This window comes from Sinohyriopsis cumingii, chromosome 12 (genome assembly GCF_028554795.1).
Source record: "Sinohyriopsis cumingii isolate HCF-2022 chromosome 12, ASM2855479v2, whole genome shotgun sequence".
In the NCBI taxonomy this organism is placed as follows: Eukaryota; Metazoa; Mollusca; class Bivalvia; order Unionida; family Unionidae; genus Sinohyriopsis; species Sinohyriopsis cumingii.
This window is the reverse complement of record NC_142972.1, coordinates 21,272,663-21,291,170: the sequence shown is the minus strand read 5'-3', so window position 1 is coordinate 21,291,170 and position 18,508 is coordinate 21,272,663. Positions and strand designations below refer to the sequence as shown.

Genomic DNA, 18,508 nt, shown 5'->3' with positions numbered 1-18,508 from the left:
TTACAGTGGTGGCCATATTATGTCCAAGCAGCATCATTTTCATTTAGGAACAACCACATCATGGGATGAATGTGCATGTGCAAAGTTCCATGGCAATCCTCCATGTCATTTAGGAGAAGCAGTGAAAAAAAAAAAATTTGTGCTGATGGATGGCTGGAAACCGGAAGATGGACCAGAAACCAGACCATTCCATAAGCTCTTCTGGTCGATGCCTGGTACAGCTAAAAATCTAGACCGTATAGTTAATCTTGCCATATGAAACAATTATGTCATTTTAATATGACCTAGAAAAACAAGGGCTAACTCAATTCAGTACAAGTAAAAATTGAGGTTATTTCCTCGAGTTTCTTCAAAATCATCTTACCAAAGTATCTGCAAGGGACAGGAATATCTCCTAAAACGAAAAATCTCATCAAGCTATAGTTTAATCCAAATCTTGCAGACACAAATGCATAACAGGGAAATGAATTGGATGTGTATGCTCCATGTTCTCTACCCGATAGGGACAGATATAAAAGGCTAGTTGTAAACTTTCCAGCCATTTTCATTGGACACATTTTTGTCTGACACAAAATCTAATATAAAGGTAGTTATTTGTATATCTAATAACAATAATCCTAATCTACATATCTAATGCTTCAAGATGGAACTCAGTTTGTTAGTAAATTATGTTTCTCCAAGAATACTGGTATGACCACATTACCATTAAGAAATAAGCTCCACAACCTCTCTAATCCAGCCCTTCTGGAAATTTGTCATTTTTCCTCTCTATCTACTATGGGATGAAACTCTTAACCTGTTACCCCTCCTTTTCAATACTAGGTGGCTACCCATCAACTGGATGTTTGTAAGATTAATCTGAGCAATACATCAACAAAGATGCTAGAATTTGTAGAGAGCCATGGAAGGGTTTAATAGTAATGTGACACACCCACCCACAAACACACCACACAGCTTGAAGTAAATAATCTATATGCTAAGTTTGCTTGGTTTACCCAATGTCATCTTGCCACTGATCATCTGAGGGTCCTTTTTAAGGTCAGCCAGTGCAGCCAGAGGCAATCCCCAGTTGGCAACTGATGGAATAGAAATTAAATATCCTTGTTTAGTAAATACATACTTTATTTGCTTGTAAATACACATGCCCAACTCCAACCAGCATACACCATGATTTGCTGAAAGATCAGACCCCTCCATCATGAAGCTCTAAATCTTACTCAAAAATATTCTGACCAATCAAAAGGCTGCATTTTCTCAGAGTTCAACCTGGAGAAACACTTATTACTCAAAATGTTACATAAAGTTTTATGACAGAGGGACCTGGGTTTTTGCTGTTTGTTGTAGCATAGACCAAGATCTGCTGTCATACTATGTGATGGCAGATCTGGGTCTATGGAGTTGACAATGCTGTTTGTGATTTAAAGCCAATAAATAAAGACCTAGATCTGCCATCATTTTTAGGTCAATAATATAAGAATTTTGGTCTTGTTAATATAGGTTACTCAGTATTCCAATTCGCATACTACAGTGCATTATTCATGCTGTCAGTGTATGCTTATAAAGTTGACCATGTACCTGTACCAACAGAAATCAAAGGGATTGTATAAAGATGCATTACTGGTAAGGGACTCGGACCACTAATCTTTAACTGAACTGGGTACTTGTCTCAGAAGCAGGGGAAAACAATAGATACCATAAATAATTCTTCAAGATGGGTAAGTGCCAGTAATGTCTACATTACATGTTTACTTTTTTAATTTTCTGAGACATTTATCAGTGCCTTCTACTATGACTGAGATTTCTTTTATCACACTAAAATTATCCTGGGCCTATCTATTGTGAGACTGTTAAGTAAGGAATCTTCTACTGGTAACATGCTTTAGCGATATTTATCTTGAAGATGTGTTTGTGTGATTTGGATTTTTAATGTAGCTTTAACAATTTTTCAGTCACATCACTATGATGCCTGCAGTGTAACAGTTTTTAGTGATGTCTAGCACTGGGGCATCATGCCGCAGACATGCAGCATGACGTTCCTCCCAGTCACATTATCCTGACACCAAGCCGACCAGTCCTAACACTAACCTCTTAATGCTGAGCGCCAAGTGAGGCAGCTGTTAGTACCATTTTTGAAAGTCTAAGCTATGACTTAACCGGGGATCAAACCCCACAACCTCCCACATCTGAGGCGGACACTCTAACCACTAGGCCGCTGGAGCGGTACTTGAATATATGTAATAATAATAAAAAATAAATAATAATAATGATAATAATAATAATAATAATAAATAAGAATAAGATTTTATTTTCAAAGGGTGACTCAATTAGATGCAAATGAAAAACTAATTTACCCAGAGGTCCTCTATTATGTACATATAGGATGCAAGCAAATAATATATACCCAACACATGCACAAACACACACAAGCAAGTACACAGTATATAAACAACTATTCATATAAAGCCACATTGCTGCAGAAATGAAAATTAAGCACAGGAGGTGGGTGGTGTTACATGTACTTTAATAAGTACACTATTTTGTAATGACTTTGTCCATCTAATACATCTATTGTGGAAGAAGATATGCTTGTAGCTAATTTAATATCACGTAGAATGTTATTCTAAAGAAGTGCACATAATAATTGAAAGCTATTTTTGAATAGCTCCTTTTCTGGCTTGGGTACTTTGAAATTTTGCCCTTTTAATGACCATAGATTTGGGGTACCAGATGATTACCTTTACTGGAAAATGGTGGTTAGGTAAGCGGGGAAAGATTTTGTAAACACCTAGTGCATTATTTTTGCCTTTCTCAAAAATATTCTTTCATGTATTGGTAATAATTTGAATGTAAGCATTGCAGTTTGAACTTTTTCTGTTTGCTGATCAAGAATTATTTTATATGCCCTTTCCAGGAGTCTGGCAAGTTTTCTCATATTTGTAACAGTTGTGTTCCCCCAAATAATATCACATTAGTCAAGATTTGGTTGAATGTAGTTTTAGTCAAGAGTAAACCATAATGTAATGGAATACAGTCTTGATTTACTTTAGCAGCCTAAGAAAAGAGTTTATTTTCTTTGAAATACAAAATATATAATGAGACCACTGCAAGTTACTGTCTACAAATATCCCAAGAATTCTATCTAAACACCTCATTTTCATATCAGTGTTATCATAGAGAACATGCAGCATATCAGTTTGCAACCTTGCTCTTTTCTGCCGTGTAGTTATCAACAAGACTTGTTTTGTCTGTATTGAGGATTATACCATTTTCCTTGCACCATATCTGAAGTTTGTTATAGCAATTTGAAGATTTCTTTCAACTTCAGCTTGGTCAATTTAAGCAAACAAAGTAGTGTCATCAGCAACATGTCAGCTGATGAGACTGAATTTCCTATTTTTGGGGGTTGGTCATTGATGAAAAGAACAAATAACATGGGTCCCAAGATAGAACCTTGTGACACTCTACAACTGATTATTTTATTTTCGGACAGGTGTCCATTTAATGTTACCTGATGAGTCCTATTGCTCAAGTAGGATGTGAACCACTTAAGAGTATCTTCACTACAATGATATTTTTAATGTTTTGAGAAGAATTTCATGAATTACTATGTTTAGAGATTTTTATAAAAAAATCATTCAGTACCAACTTTCCTTCATCCAATGCTATCAGCCACTTGACAGTCATAAAGATAAGTGCAGTTTCACAAGAACAATCTTTCCCAAAGCCAGATTGATTTTCATGATTCAGCAGATTGTGATTGTTGAGATAGGTCATCAAAGAACTGTGTACATGCTTTTCTAGTAACTTGGAAAGGAATGGAAGAAATTATATTGGTGTATAGTTATTCACACACCCTTTTGATCCAGCTTTATGTAGTGATATTACTTTTAAATTGGCAGTTTTCCAAGATTGGGGAAATTGACTTCTTTTCAAACTGTGATTACATAGAAAGGTAATACTATCAGCAATAGCAGATGCAGCTGCCTTAAGAAGTCATGGATCTATCATGTACATTTAAAAACATCAATGTTTTTATGTAATTCAAAAACAAACTATGAACTTATTTACTGGATTTCAGATTCAGTATCATTTGGAAGTTTTGTTGAACAAAAACTTTTATAGTTCTGAATGATCAGAGTCTAACTAATGTTCTGTAATTCTGGAGACCATGTTTACAAAGAATTCAGTGAAAATATTTGTAATGTCATGGATTGCAAAACATACTATCCTGCTCCAATTCACAAAAAGTTTCAGAAATTGTTGCGGTTGGTTTTTCATTTGTCATCAAGCAATATTTGGTAGTGGTTTATCTTTGCTTGTTTAATCATTTTGCTTACTTTATTTCTCCAGAGTTTGTATTCATCTTCTTTACCTACAGATTTCAAGTGGTATCATCTCTTTATAGTATCTTAACTTACCAAATTTTGAAAGTTGGAAAGGCTGTGTTAACTTCAGTCAAAAGGTTCAAGTGTTGTTTACTCAGCCATCAAGTGCACAAAATAGTTCAATTTTCTCAAATGTTAAACAGATGTCTATGGGACATGAATTTAACTCGACATTTGAATGATTTTATCATGCTGTATTAAGTGTCTAAAAATTAGCTGGAAGGAGTTGTCTTCCTAGCAGTTTTTTTATATAAATTTTTATCTTTATATTTTTTAATTTACCTTTTTACGTGTTACCATATAGCCAGTATTGTACTGACAAGCCATGAAACCCTAAACCTGCTGTTTGCTAGTATACAGGTCTAGCAGTTGAAACTTGAGACTAGATGTTTATTTTCTTCCAGGCATACAAATCATTATTTTCTGTAAAGCCTTCAGCCTCACATGTAAACACAACTTTGTCATGAGTGGAAACGAGCACTCTTCAAGGAAGAGAAAACTTCTTTTATCAGTCGCATAATGTTTCACCTGAAGTATCCTATATAAACAAGCCACCTGTAAGAGTTATGTCATAGTTATTCTGGCATTGTAGCAGACCATGAAGCCAACTCGGCATTTTCGGGTTTTGAGCCTGAAGATATTGGAGCCTTTTGCAAAGCTGAGGCAAGTTCCTCAAAGAGATGAGTTAAGAAGACACAAAAATAATGAAAAAAAATTGAAGTCTGCCGTGACTAAAATTCAGAAAGTGGCAAAACGCAAGCCTTTTATGGCAACCAAAAATGCAAAAACTGTCTTCCATAAATTACCTAGAGTTGTTAGCAGTTTCTTATGCCTTACAAGCTTTTCATTCAGATCACAAAAATATCCATATTGAGATTCAGTCTGACAACATATGTGCTATCTCGTACATTAATAATATAGGTGGAATGGCATCAATTCATTTGGATCAGCTAGCCAGACAGATTTGGGAACGGTGCTTGGAAAGGGAAATATTTGTATCTGCAGTCCATACTGCTGGCAAACATAATATACAGTAAGATTCTCTGTCCAGGAACTTTTCTGACTCCACTGTGTGGATGCTAAAGAAAGAAAGTTTCCAAAGATTCTGTGCACAGACTGTTGTTCCAGACATAGATCTTTTTGCATCTAGATTAAACTGTTAGTTAAAGAAGTTCATCTCATGATTTCCAGAACCAGGTGCTTTTAAAATTGATCCCTTTTTTTTCTCCCGGCATGATTTAATCCCATACAATTTTCCCCCTTTTAATCTTGTTGGGAAAATAATGAATAAAATTATTGCTGATAATGTTAGTAAAGCACTTTTAATTGTTCCACATTGGATATCATGATTTTGGTTTCCTTTACTCTTGTCATGTTTAATTTCTCTTCCAATTAGACTTCCAAGGCACCAAAATATATTGACTCTTCCATGCAAAAGTCAAACTCATCCTCTAGAGAAGACTGTATCTTTAAATCGCAGTGACTGTACCAGGAGAATGCTCTAAAACTAAGGACTTCCCACAACAGCTGTGGACATCATTAACAATTCATTGAGACCAGGAACAAAATATAATTTAGCAAGGAAAAAATTGAATTTTTTATGCAAAATCAGGCAAATTAATCCCTTTTGTGTCTCTTAGGTAACAGTTATTTCACACTTAAATTCTTTTGTAACTGAAGGTACGTCTTACAGTGTTGTCAATACTCACAAGACTGTTACTTACTACTTTGAGAATGTTTGAGAATGCATGGTGTCTCAACCCTTTTTTGATTAATAGATACTTGAAACGACTGTTTAACAAAAGTCCACCCAAACCATGATATGTTGACACTTGGGATGTAAACAGAGTCTTGTTGTTGTTGCTGTAGGGTTTAATGCCATTTTTCAGTACAAGATAAGCTATACATGGTGGCCAGTATCTATAGTGGAGGAAAACCCCAGAAAGAACCACTGACCCACGAGAATCAACTGGCATGCTTTCTCACATAACCACACTGGCCAAACATGAGACTCTAGCCCATGCAGACAGAGGTGAGATGGGAATGATCCGTAATGATGAGTGCTTTAGACCACTAGGGGTTCCTAAACCTAGTCTTAAAATACAAGTGTACCCTTTTTCCTTTGGAAACTATATCTTTATGGTTATTAACAATGAAGCTGGTCGCTCTTATTGCTTTATCTACAGCTCCAAAAGCACAAACTCTAAAATCTTTGAATTTACATAACATGACTTGAATGGCAGATAAAATAGTATTCAATTTTTTGGATTTGATGAAAACTTCAAGGTAAGATTTTCCAGTTGGAACTACTACATTATAAGGATGAGAAGCTTTGTGCTATGCATACTTTGTTGCATTATCTTGACAGGACTAAAAATCTTTTGAAATCTACTCAAGTTCTGGTATCTTATTGTTCCTACAGAGCTGTGACATCTAGAACTATTGCAAGATGGTTAAAAATGGTTTTAGAACAATCAGGAATTGATACATCTAAATTCAAAGCTCATTCTTACAGAACTGCTGCAGCATCAGCTACTTTCAGACAAGGCTGTTCCTTGCACAATATCTTGAAAACAGCAGATTGGACATCAGTAAAGAATTTTCACAAATTTTATCTAAGGGATATTCAGGCTAATAGTAAGGGTTTTGCTGAAGCAGATATTAATAGCATATAAATAATATTTTTTGTTTGATTATGATTTACAGGTTAACATGTGTTCCCTTTTTCCTACTGATGCTTTTAGCAGATGTTTTGTTGTCTATCTTTAAATATGCTATGTATACATGTGAGCTGAAGGCTTTACAGAAAATAATGAACCCCTCATCCAAGCATTTGTGAAGGATGAGGGGCATTATTGGCGTAAAGCCAGAGGCTGAACATGTATACACTCACCCATCCTTTGTTGCAAGATGAGGTTTTACTACAATGGGATTTTCCCTCCCTGCGGGTGGCTTGTTTATATAGGATACTTCACGTGACACATCATGTGACTGATAAAAGTTTCCTTTTCTTTGAAGAGTGCCTGGTTTGACCAGTGACAGAGTAACATGCCATGAATACATGCTCAGCCTCCGGCTTTACTCCAATAATGCCTATCATCTTGGACAAGGGGTTCATTTTTTTGTAGCCTACATGTAACTTGTCTTAAATTTATAAATAATGTTTATAGTTTGCTACTATCTTTTGTCCTTGATGAATTAGGAGTATGCAGACAACTAAGTAGTTGCAGGGCTCGAAATTAGCGGTAGTCTGCTAGCCCGAGGCTAGTAGATTTCCTGTAGGACTAGTAACTTTCATAATGTTAATAGTCCGATGGGCTAGTAGTAGTAAGTTTCGTTTATCAACAGTCAGCGTTTGTTTATACCATTCCCTAATAAAGACATGACTTCAGCATATGTTCTATAGAATCAAACCAGTGACCATTGTAAACACAGTCATAAAATATTAGCGTGAGAAGATGAAGTCAATTTCTGCCTTGGAAACGTGCGTTAGGAGCCATCCGATTTTGTGTATTTCGCTTAACAGTGCCAATTATGGTCCCGTCATTAACAATGGAACTTTGGTAATTGATCCTAATTAATTTGACAACGAATTAAATGAAAAATGATGTGGTATCACACTTTATTCACTCGACCACAGTGACAAACTACCAAACAGTATAACACACAAAAGAACACGACAAAAAATATTCAAAGAAATTAGTTTGCATGTTTGTTCATGCTGGCTCGCTTGCCAAATGCTCGAACAGTCACAAACGGGAAACTGCATATATTACATTCGCATCAAAATAATTATAAAAATTAGATCAATTTATTATGATTACGTTATTGACACATCCTTTCCATACAACTACCTTTTCAATGACTATAAAATAGTTTTTATATTTTTTCCCTTACAAGAATGAACAAATAATTGAATACACATGAAGATATCCAAGCAGAATGTCGTATATTTGTTGGGAATTAAAATCTCTGAACATGGGCATCTAAGATTTGAAAATTTTCCGCCTTATTATTAATTTCAGCAATATACATGTAGTCAGGTCCGATTAATTAGGAAAAATTACCAAACTTACGTTATTAATGATGAGACCGTAACTGGAGTTGTTAAATACAACCCTCAGAGTCAGATGGCTTCGTTTGATGGGAACACACCTTTTCCAAGCTGAAACTAACATTATCTTTTGATGCTAATAATTTATAACAGTGTTTACAATAGTGACTGCTTTGATCCTGCAGAACATCTGCTGAATTGGAGTCTTTATTAGGCAGAGGCCATTTAAATTTATGGGACGCTGGGGCAAAGGCACGTGTTTTGAAACGTGCTTCTTGCTCTGACTTTCTGATGTAAAGGACGCTGTGCCATTCCTTTTCTTACTTTAAATAGTTTGCATCAGCTATACTGTACCATCTTGTATTTCAACACGAGGCACAATTCCCTCCTTATAAAACAGACAAAATGTGGCGTTTTATAGAAGGTGTTCAGCCACCGGAAGAAAACAAAAGTTGAATGAAAATGACATAAAAGACAGGAATAATTCTTATGATAGGGAAAAGCGTTTCAGAACACAAGGACAAAAGACAGGGAATGGCTGAATTATGATGAGGAAAAGAACTTTATGCGGTGTAACTGGTGTATGGAATTCACAAAAACAAACACAGAGAAAACATCCAGTTTTGTTGCCGGTTGTTCGAACTTTAAAATTGAAACATATATGAAAGCTGTGGGCAACACAAATAGAGTTCAGAGAGAAAAGCAGCTATGCTGATACTACCAGAAGATGGTCCATTGGTAAGATCCTGCAAAGTTTAAATCGGAATGTGTTTGACCAGCGCGTTAATTTGTTTAAAATGCACATGCTATCATAAAGAACAGAAGACCCGTCACTGATTTTGTATGGATGTGTTAGCTGGATGAGATGGAAGGAGTTGATGTTAGAGAGACTTACAGGAATGATAAACATTTTGTTTCATTTACTCTCTACATGGCTGAAAGAGAAAGGCAGAAATTTGTCGATGGTGTAAATGAAGCAATGTTTCTTGCAGTAGTGTGCGACGGTTGTACTGACAGTACAATTCAGGAGGAGGAAATTGTACATATAAGAATTCGCAAAGGAGAGATAAAATCATCGTTCCTGGCAATTGATAGTGTAGAAAAGGTAGAAGGGATCCCGAAGGTGATCACCACTACACTACAATATTTTAAGGAGACGGGTAAGGAGACCAGAACAAACCCCATATGGACCAAGAGTGCAGGTAGAGGATGAGAAAGGACACCTGGATCCCTTTCTGGAAGTGGATCCAGATTGTCTTGAGAAACAAGAAATGTGAATTGACTGATTGATGATTTTAAGTGGGATTTATACTTTTGTACTTCGGCATTCAATATGATAATGCTATTTATGAAATAAAATTGTTGTTAATCTCAATACAAGTGTGTGACATTGTTTTGTGGACAGGACTAGTAAAGATTTGGTAGGACTAGTAAATTTCTCAGTATACTAGTCCTTCTGGCTACAAAGAAATTTGTGTTAAATTTGAGCTTTGAGTTAACTCAATATTTTTATTGCACCAATTCAGATTTATCACAGCCTTTCTGATTTTTTCAGGGTATCAATACCTCCATTCAGGGTTGAAAAGTCGAGGAGTTTCTTGTAAATTTTGTTGTTAGAATCTACTTTATGGCAATGTCATTGTTCCCCATACAAATGGCTTAGACCTCAGGTTTCCCCCAGAACATGTTCTCAGATCTTAATTTCAAAAGTAAACCATAGAAAAGAAAGGCATTCTCAGCCCAGTAAGTAATCTGTGAAATGGTCCATTATCTCTGTCCACCATGCCTTGTTAATGCTTTAATGATAATCTATTGTATAAACTGATCCCCAGTAGTTTCCCAGTGTCTCTAAGTAGGATTATGTCAGGCATACCTGGGTCAGACTCTATAACTAATGTTCTCTTACTTTACATTACCAAGAGCTGCCAGAGTGTATTATGTGATGGCAGAGCTGGGGCTACAAGCTACACTGTTCTCTGTTGGGAATTGTTATTAGTAATTAGAAGTCAATAACACAGTCCTGGATTTGCTTGCATATTAAGTGATGGCAGATCTGGATCTACACTGTCAGTTGTTGTACAATATTGGCCATAAACAGAACAGACCATGATCTGTGGCCTATTATGTGATAACAGATTGGAATCTACACTATCTGCAGTTGGGTGATACTGTACTGGAACAAATACTGTCATATATATATTTAAATAGTAACATGCTTTGAATTATACTGACTCAGTTCAGTAATGGGGTTTGAATTATACTGGCTCAAAACAGTAGCAGGCTCTGAAAATACTTTAGACTTAAAATAATAGCAGGCTTTGGAATTACACTGGACTTGAAACATTAACAGGCTTGAAATTACACTAACTTGAAACAAGTATTTGATTATTTCATAATCTTCCACTATATACTTGGGAACTGTGCTGAAATTCCAGAAACAGAAAAAAGGATTAAGATTTGAAAAAAGATCCATTAGAAGGATTTGGGATACACTATAAAAAAAATTATATTTATCAAACATATTAAAACTAAAAGTCTGCAACATATATACAGTGCTTTTATCAGTTATTCCTAGCACTTTCATTACTTTATTTAAAAATAAGAGCATCTTCACCCTTCAAAATGCATTGCCAAGGAATGATTAGGCCAAAATAAATTACATGTGTTTCCTATTGCATTGGCTTTAAAATCTGGGTAGGTAGGTAGGTTTTTTAAACTTTATGAATATATACACTAAGCACTTCAAGCACTGAGCAAAATAAAATGCTGATCAATTAAATGCACAAATCAATTTTGGGAATTACTAAATTTTCCAAATTAACAAAAAAAAATTGCCCTTATGGTGACAAAATATGTTATTCTGGTGATTAGTGCAGCCTCCCTCTCAATTTGGTCCAGTACAACTTAATCTCATTATGAATAAAATAATTAGATTTAAATCATCATGACAAAGTCAAGGATTACAGAGTTATAAATTTCATATTGGTCCAGTACAATTTAACTTCATTAGGAATAAAATAATTAGATTTAAATCTTCATGACAAAGGACTATAGAGTTATAAATTTCATATTGGTCCAGTACAATTTAACTTCATTAGGAATAAAATAATTATATTTAAATCTTCATGACAAAGTCAAGGACTATAGAGTTATAAATTTCATATTGGTCCAGCACAATTTAACTTCATTAGGAATAAAATAATTATATTTAAATCTTCATGACAAAGGACTATAGAGTTATAAATTTCATATTGGTCCAGTACAATTTAACTTCATTAGGAATAAAATAATTATATTTAAATCTTCATGACAAAGGACTATAGAGTTATGAATTTCATATTGGTCTAGTACAATTTAACTTCATTAGGAATAAAATAATTAGATTTAAATCTTCATGACAAAGTCAAGGACTATAGAGTTATGAATTTCATATTGGTCTAGTACAATTTAACTTCATTAGGAATAAAATAATTAGATTTAATGACAAAGTCAAGGACTATAGAGTTATAAATTTCATATTGGTCCAGCACAATTTAACTTCATTAGGAATAAAATAATTATATTTAAATCTTCATGACAAAGGACTATAGAGTTATAAATTTCATATTGGTCCAGTACAATTTAACTTCATTAGGAATAAAATAATTAGATTTAAATCTTCATGACAAAGTCAAGGATTATAGAGTTATAAATTTCATATTGGTCCAGTACATTTTAACTTCATTAGGAATAAAATAATTAGATTTAATGACAAAGTCAAGGACTATAGAGTTATAAATTTCATATTGGTCCAGTACAATTTAACTTCATTAGGAATAAAATAATTATATTTAAATCTTCATGACAAAGGACTATAGAGTTATAAATTTCATATTGGTCCAGTACAATTTAACTTCATTAGGAATAAAATAATTAGATTTAAATCTTCATGACAAAGTCAAGGACTATAGAGTTATGAATTTCATATTGGTCCAGTACAATTTAACTTCATTAGGAATAAAATAATTATATTTAAATCTTCATGACAAAGGACTATAGAGTTATGAATTTCATATTGGTCCAGCACAATTTAACTTCATTAGGAATAAAATAATTATATTTAAATCTTCATGACAAAGGACTATAGAGTTATAAATTTCATATTGGTCCAGTACAATTTAACTTCATTAGGAATAAAATAATTAGATTTAATGACAAAGTCAAGGACTATAGAGTTATAAATTTCATATTGGTCCAGCACAATTTAACTTCATTAGGAATAAAATAATTAGATTTAATGACAAAGTCAAGGACTATAGAGTTATAAATTTCATATTGGTCCAGTACAATTTAACTTCATTAGGAATAAAATAATTATATTTAAATCTTCATGACAAAGGACTATAGAGTTATAAATTTCATATTGGTCCAGTACAATTTAACTTCATTAGGAATAAAATAATTAGATTTAAATCTTCATGACAAAGTCAAGGACTATAGAGTTATAAATTTCATATTGGTCCAGTACAATTTAACTTCATTAGGAATAAAATAATTAGATTTAAATCTTCATGACAAAGTCAAGGACTATAGAGTTATAAATTTCATATTGGTCCAGTACAATTTAACTTCATTAGGAATAAAATAATTAGATTTAAATCTTCATGACAAAGTCAAGGACTATAGAGTTATGAATTTCATATTGGTCCAGTACAATTTAACTTCATTAGGAATAAAATAATTAGATTTAATGACAAAGTCAAGGACTATAGAGTTATGAATTTCATATTGGTCCAGTACAATTTAACTTCATTAGGAATAAAATAATTATATTTAAATCTTCATGACAAAGGACTATAGAGTTATAAATTTCATATTGGTCTAGTACAATTTAACTTCATTAGGAATAAAATAATTAGATTTAAATCTTCATGACAAAGTCAAGGACTATAGAGTTATGAATTTCATATTGGTCCAGCACAATTTAACTTCATTAGGAATAAAATAATTATATTTAAATCTTCATGACAAAGGACTATAGAGTTATAAATTTCACATTGGTCCAGTACAATTTAACTTCATTAGGAATAAAATAATTAGATTTAATGACAAAGTCAAGGACTATAGAGTTATGAATTTCATATTGGTCCAGTACAATTTAACTTCATTAGGAATAAAATAATTAGATTTAAATCATCATGACAAAGTCAAGGACTATAGAGTTATAAATTTCATATTGGTCCAGTACAATTTAACTTCATTAGGAATAAAATAATTATATTTAAATCTTCATGACAAAGGACTATAGAGTTATGAATTTCATATTGGTCCAGTACAATTTAACTTCATTAGGAATAAAATAATTAGATTTAAATCATCATGACAAAGTCAAGGACTATAGAGTTATGAATTTCATATTGGTCCAGTACAATTCAACTTCATTAGGAATAAAATAATTAGATTTAATGACAAAGTCAAGGACTATAGAGTTATAAATTTCATATTGGTCCAGTACAATTTAACTTCATTAGGAATAAAATAATTAGATTTAAATCTTCATGACAAAGTCAAGGACTATAGAGTTATAAATTTCATATTGGTCCAGTACAATTTAACTTCATTAGGAATAAAATAATTAGATTTAAATCTTCATGACAAAGTCAAGGACTATAGAGTTATAAATTTCATATTGGTCCAGTACAATTTAACTTCATTAGGAATAAAATAATTAGATTTAATGACAAAGTCAAGGATTATAGAGTTATAAATTTCATATTGGTCCAGTACATTTTAACTTCATTAGGAATAAAATAATTATATTTAAATCTTCATGACAAAGGACTATAGAGTTATAAATTTCATATTGGTCCAGTACATTTTAACTTCATTAGGAATAAAATAATTAGATTTAATGACAAAGTCAAGGACTATAGAGTTATAAATTTCATATTGGTCCAGTACAATTTAACTTCATTAGGAATAAAATAATTAGATTTAAATCATCATGACAAAGTCAAGGACTATAGAGTTATGAATTTCATATTGGTCCAGTACAATTTAACTTCATTAGGAATAAAATAATTAGATTTAATGACAAAGTCAAGGACTATAGAGTTATAAATTTCATATTGGTCCAGTACAATTTAACTTCATTAGGAATAAAATAATTAGATTTAATGACAAAGTCAAGGACTATAGAGTTATAAATTTCATATTGGTCCAGTACAATTTAACTTCATTAGGAATAAAATAATTAGATTTAAATCTTCATGACAAAGTCAAGGACTATAGAGTTATAAATTTCATATTGGTCCAGTACAATTTAACTTCATTAGGAATAAAATAATTAGATTTAAATCTTCATGACAAAGTCAAGGACTATAGAGTTATGAATTTCATATTGGTCCAGTACAATTTAACTTCATTAGGAATAAAATAATTAGATTTAATGACAAAGTCAAGGACTATAGAGTTATAAATTTCATATTGGTCCAGTACAATTTAACTTCATTAGGAATAAAATAATTATATTTAAATCTTCATGACAAAGGACTATAGAGTTATAAATTTCATATTGGTCCAGTACAATTTAACTTCATTAGGAATAAAATAATTAGATTTAATGACAAAGTCAAGGACTATAGAGTTATAAATTTCATATTGGTCCAGTACAATTTAACTTCATTAGGAATAAAATAATTATATTTAAATCTTCATGACAAAGGACTATAGAGTTATAAATTTCATATTGGTCCAGTACAATTTAACTTCATTAGGAATAAAATAATTAGATTTAATGACAAAGTCAAGGACTATAGAGTTATAAATTTCATATTGGTCCAGTACAATTTAACTTCATTAGGAATAAAATAATTATATTTAAATCTTCATGACAAAGGACTATAGAGTTATAAATTTCATACTGGTCCAGTACAATTTAACTTCATTAGGAATAAAATAATTAGATTTAAATCTTCATGACAAAGTCAAGGACTATAGAGTTATAAATTTCATATTGGTCCAGTACATTTTAACTTCATTAGGAATAAAATAATTAGATTTAATGACAAAGTCAAGGACTATAGAGTTATAAATTTCATATTGGTCCAGTACAATTTAACTTCATTAGGAATAAAATAATTATATTTAAATCTTCATGACAAAGGACTATAGAGTTATAAATTTCATATTGGTCCAGTACAATTTAACTTCATTAGGAATAAAATAATTAGATTTAATGACAAAGTCAAGGACTATAGAGTTATAAATTTCATATTGGTCCAGTACAATTTAACTTCATTAGGAATAAAATAATTAGATTTAAATCTTCATGACAAAGGACTATAGAGTTATAAATTTCATATTGGTCCAGTACAATTTAACTTCATTAGGAATAAAATAATTAGATTTAATGACAAAGTCAAGGACTATAGAGTTATAAATTTCATATTGGTCCAGTACAATTTAACTTCATTAGGAATAAAATAATTATATTTAAATCTTCATGACAAAGGACTATAGAGTTATAAATTTCATACTGGTCCAGTACAATTTAACTTCATTAGGAATAAAATAATTAGATTTAATGACAAAGTCAAGGACTATAGAGTTATAAATTTCATATTGGTCCAGTACAATTTAACTTCATTAGGAATAAAATAATTAGATTTAAATCATCATGACAAAGTCAAGGACTATAGAGTTATGAATTTCATATTGGTCCAGTACAATTTAACTTCATTAGGAATAAAATAATTAGATTTAATGACAAAGTCAAGGACTATAGAGTTATAAATTTCATATTGGTCCAGTACAATTTAACTTCATTAGGAATAAAATAATTAGATTTAAATCTTCATGACAAAGTCAAGGATTATAGAGTTATAAATTTCATATTGGTCCAGTACATTTTAACTTCATTAGGAATAAAATAATTAGATTTAATGACAAAGTCAAGGACTATAGAGTTATAAATTTCATATTGGTCCAGTACAATTTAACTTCATTAGGAATAAAATAATTATATTTAAATCTTCATGACAAAGGACTATAGAGTTATAAATTTCATATTGGTCCAGTACAATTTAACTTCATTAGGAATAAAATAATTAGATTTAATGACAAAGTCAAGGACTATAGAGTTATAAATTTCATATTGGTCCAGTACAATTTAACTTCATTAGGAATAAAATAATTAGATTTAAATCTTCATGACAAAGTCAAGGACTATAGAGTTATAAATTTCATATTGGTCCAGTACATTTTAACTTCATTAGGAATAAAATAATTAGATTTAATGACAAAGTCAAGGACTATAGAGTTATAAATTTCATATTGGTCCAGTACAATTTAACTTCATTAGGAATAAAATAATTATATTTAAATCTTCATGACAAAGGACTATAGAGTTATAAATTTCATATTGGTCCAGTACAATTTAACTTCATTAGGAATAAAATAATTAGATTTAATGACAAAGTCAAGGACTATAGAGTTATAAATTTCATATTGGTCCAGTACAATTTAACTTCATTAGGAATAAAATAATTAGATTTAAATCTTCATGACAAAGTCAAGGATTATAGAGTTATAAATTTCATATTGGTCCAGTACATTTTAACTTCATTAGGAATAAAATAATTAGATTTAATGACAAAGTCAAGGACTATAGAGTTATAAATTTCATATTGGTCCAGTACAATTTAACTTCATTAGGAATAAAATAATTATATTTAAATCTTCATGACAAAGGACTATAGAGTTATAAATTTCATATTGGTCCAGTACAATTTAACTTCATTAGGAATAAAATAATTAGATTTAAATCTTCATGACAAAGTCAAGGACTATAGAGTTATGAATTTCATATTGGTCCAGTACAATTTAACTTCATTAGGAATAAAATAATTAGATTTAATGACAAAGTCAAGGACTATAGAGTTATAAATTTCATATTGGTCCAGTACAATTTAACTTCATTAGGAATAAAATAATTAGATTTAAATCTTCATGACAAAGTCAAGGATTATAGAGTTATAAATTTCATATTGGTCCAGTACATTTTAACTTCATTAGGAATAAAATAATTAGATTTAATGACAAAGTCAAGGACTATAGAGTTATAAATTTCATATTGGTCCAGTACAATTTAACTTCATTAGGAATAAAATAATTATATTTAAATCTTCATGACAAAGGACTATAGAGTTATAAATTTCATATTGGTCCAGTACAATTTAACTTCATTAGGAATAAAATAATTAGATTTAAATCTTCATGACAAAGTCAAGGACTATAGAGTTATGAATTTCATATTGGTCCAGTACAATTTAACTTCATTAGGAATAAAATAATTAGATTTAATGACAAAGTCAAGGACTATAGAGTTATAAATTTCATATTGGTCCAGTACAATTTAACTTCATTAGGAATAAAATAATTAGATTTAATGACAAAGTCAAGGACTATAGAGTTATGAATTTCATATTGGTCCAGTACAATTTAACTTCATTAGGAATAAAATAATTATATTTAAATCTTCATGACAAAGGACTATAGAGTTATAAATTTCATATTGGTCCAGTACAATTTAACTTCATTAGGAATAAAATAATTAGATTTAAATCTTCATGACAAAGTCAAGGATTATAGAGTTATGAATTTCATATTGGTCCAGTACAATTTAACTTCATTAGGAATAAAATAACTAGATTTAATGACAAAGTCAACAACCATAGAGTTATAAATTTCATATTGGTCCAGTACAATTTAACTTCATTATGAATAAAATAATTAGAATTAAATCTTCATGACAAAGTCAAGGACTATAGAGTTATAAATTTCAAAGAAATCACTGGCTACTTACATGGTCCCCAAAAGTGCTGGAAAAAGAAAAAAACAATCTGACAATACAAAACCCATCAGAGACATAACCACACAACCATACATCATGTAACAAAAACTACCATACAACCATATATCAAGTAACAAAAACAACCATACATCACTGTAACAAAAAAACAACCATACATCATGTAACAAAAATAATGATACAACCACATATCATGCAACAAGAACTGTACAACGATAC

The 18,508-nt window shown here is 31.3% G+C and overlaps 1 protein-coding gene across 1 annotated transcript in view; it reads right to left on the bottom strand.

The window, feature by feature from the left end:
* LOC149786078 (mitochondrial pyruvate carrier 1-like) overlaps nt 1-18,296 on the bottom strand; it is a 39,720-nt gene extending 21,424 nt beyond the window's left edge. The window contains exons 1-2 of the mRNA XM_089976372.1: nt 18,284-18,296; nt 996-1,076 (exon numbers count right to left, since the gene is read on the bottom strand). Coding sequence (XP_089832498.1) covers nt 996-1,020 — 25 coding nt within the window. The 5' untranslated portion in view covers nt 1,021-1,076; nt 18,284-18,296. The remainder of the gene's footprint in view (nt 1-995; nt 1,077-18,283) is intronic.
* Between the last annotated feature and the right edge of the window lie 212 nt (nt 18,297-18,508).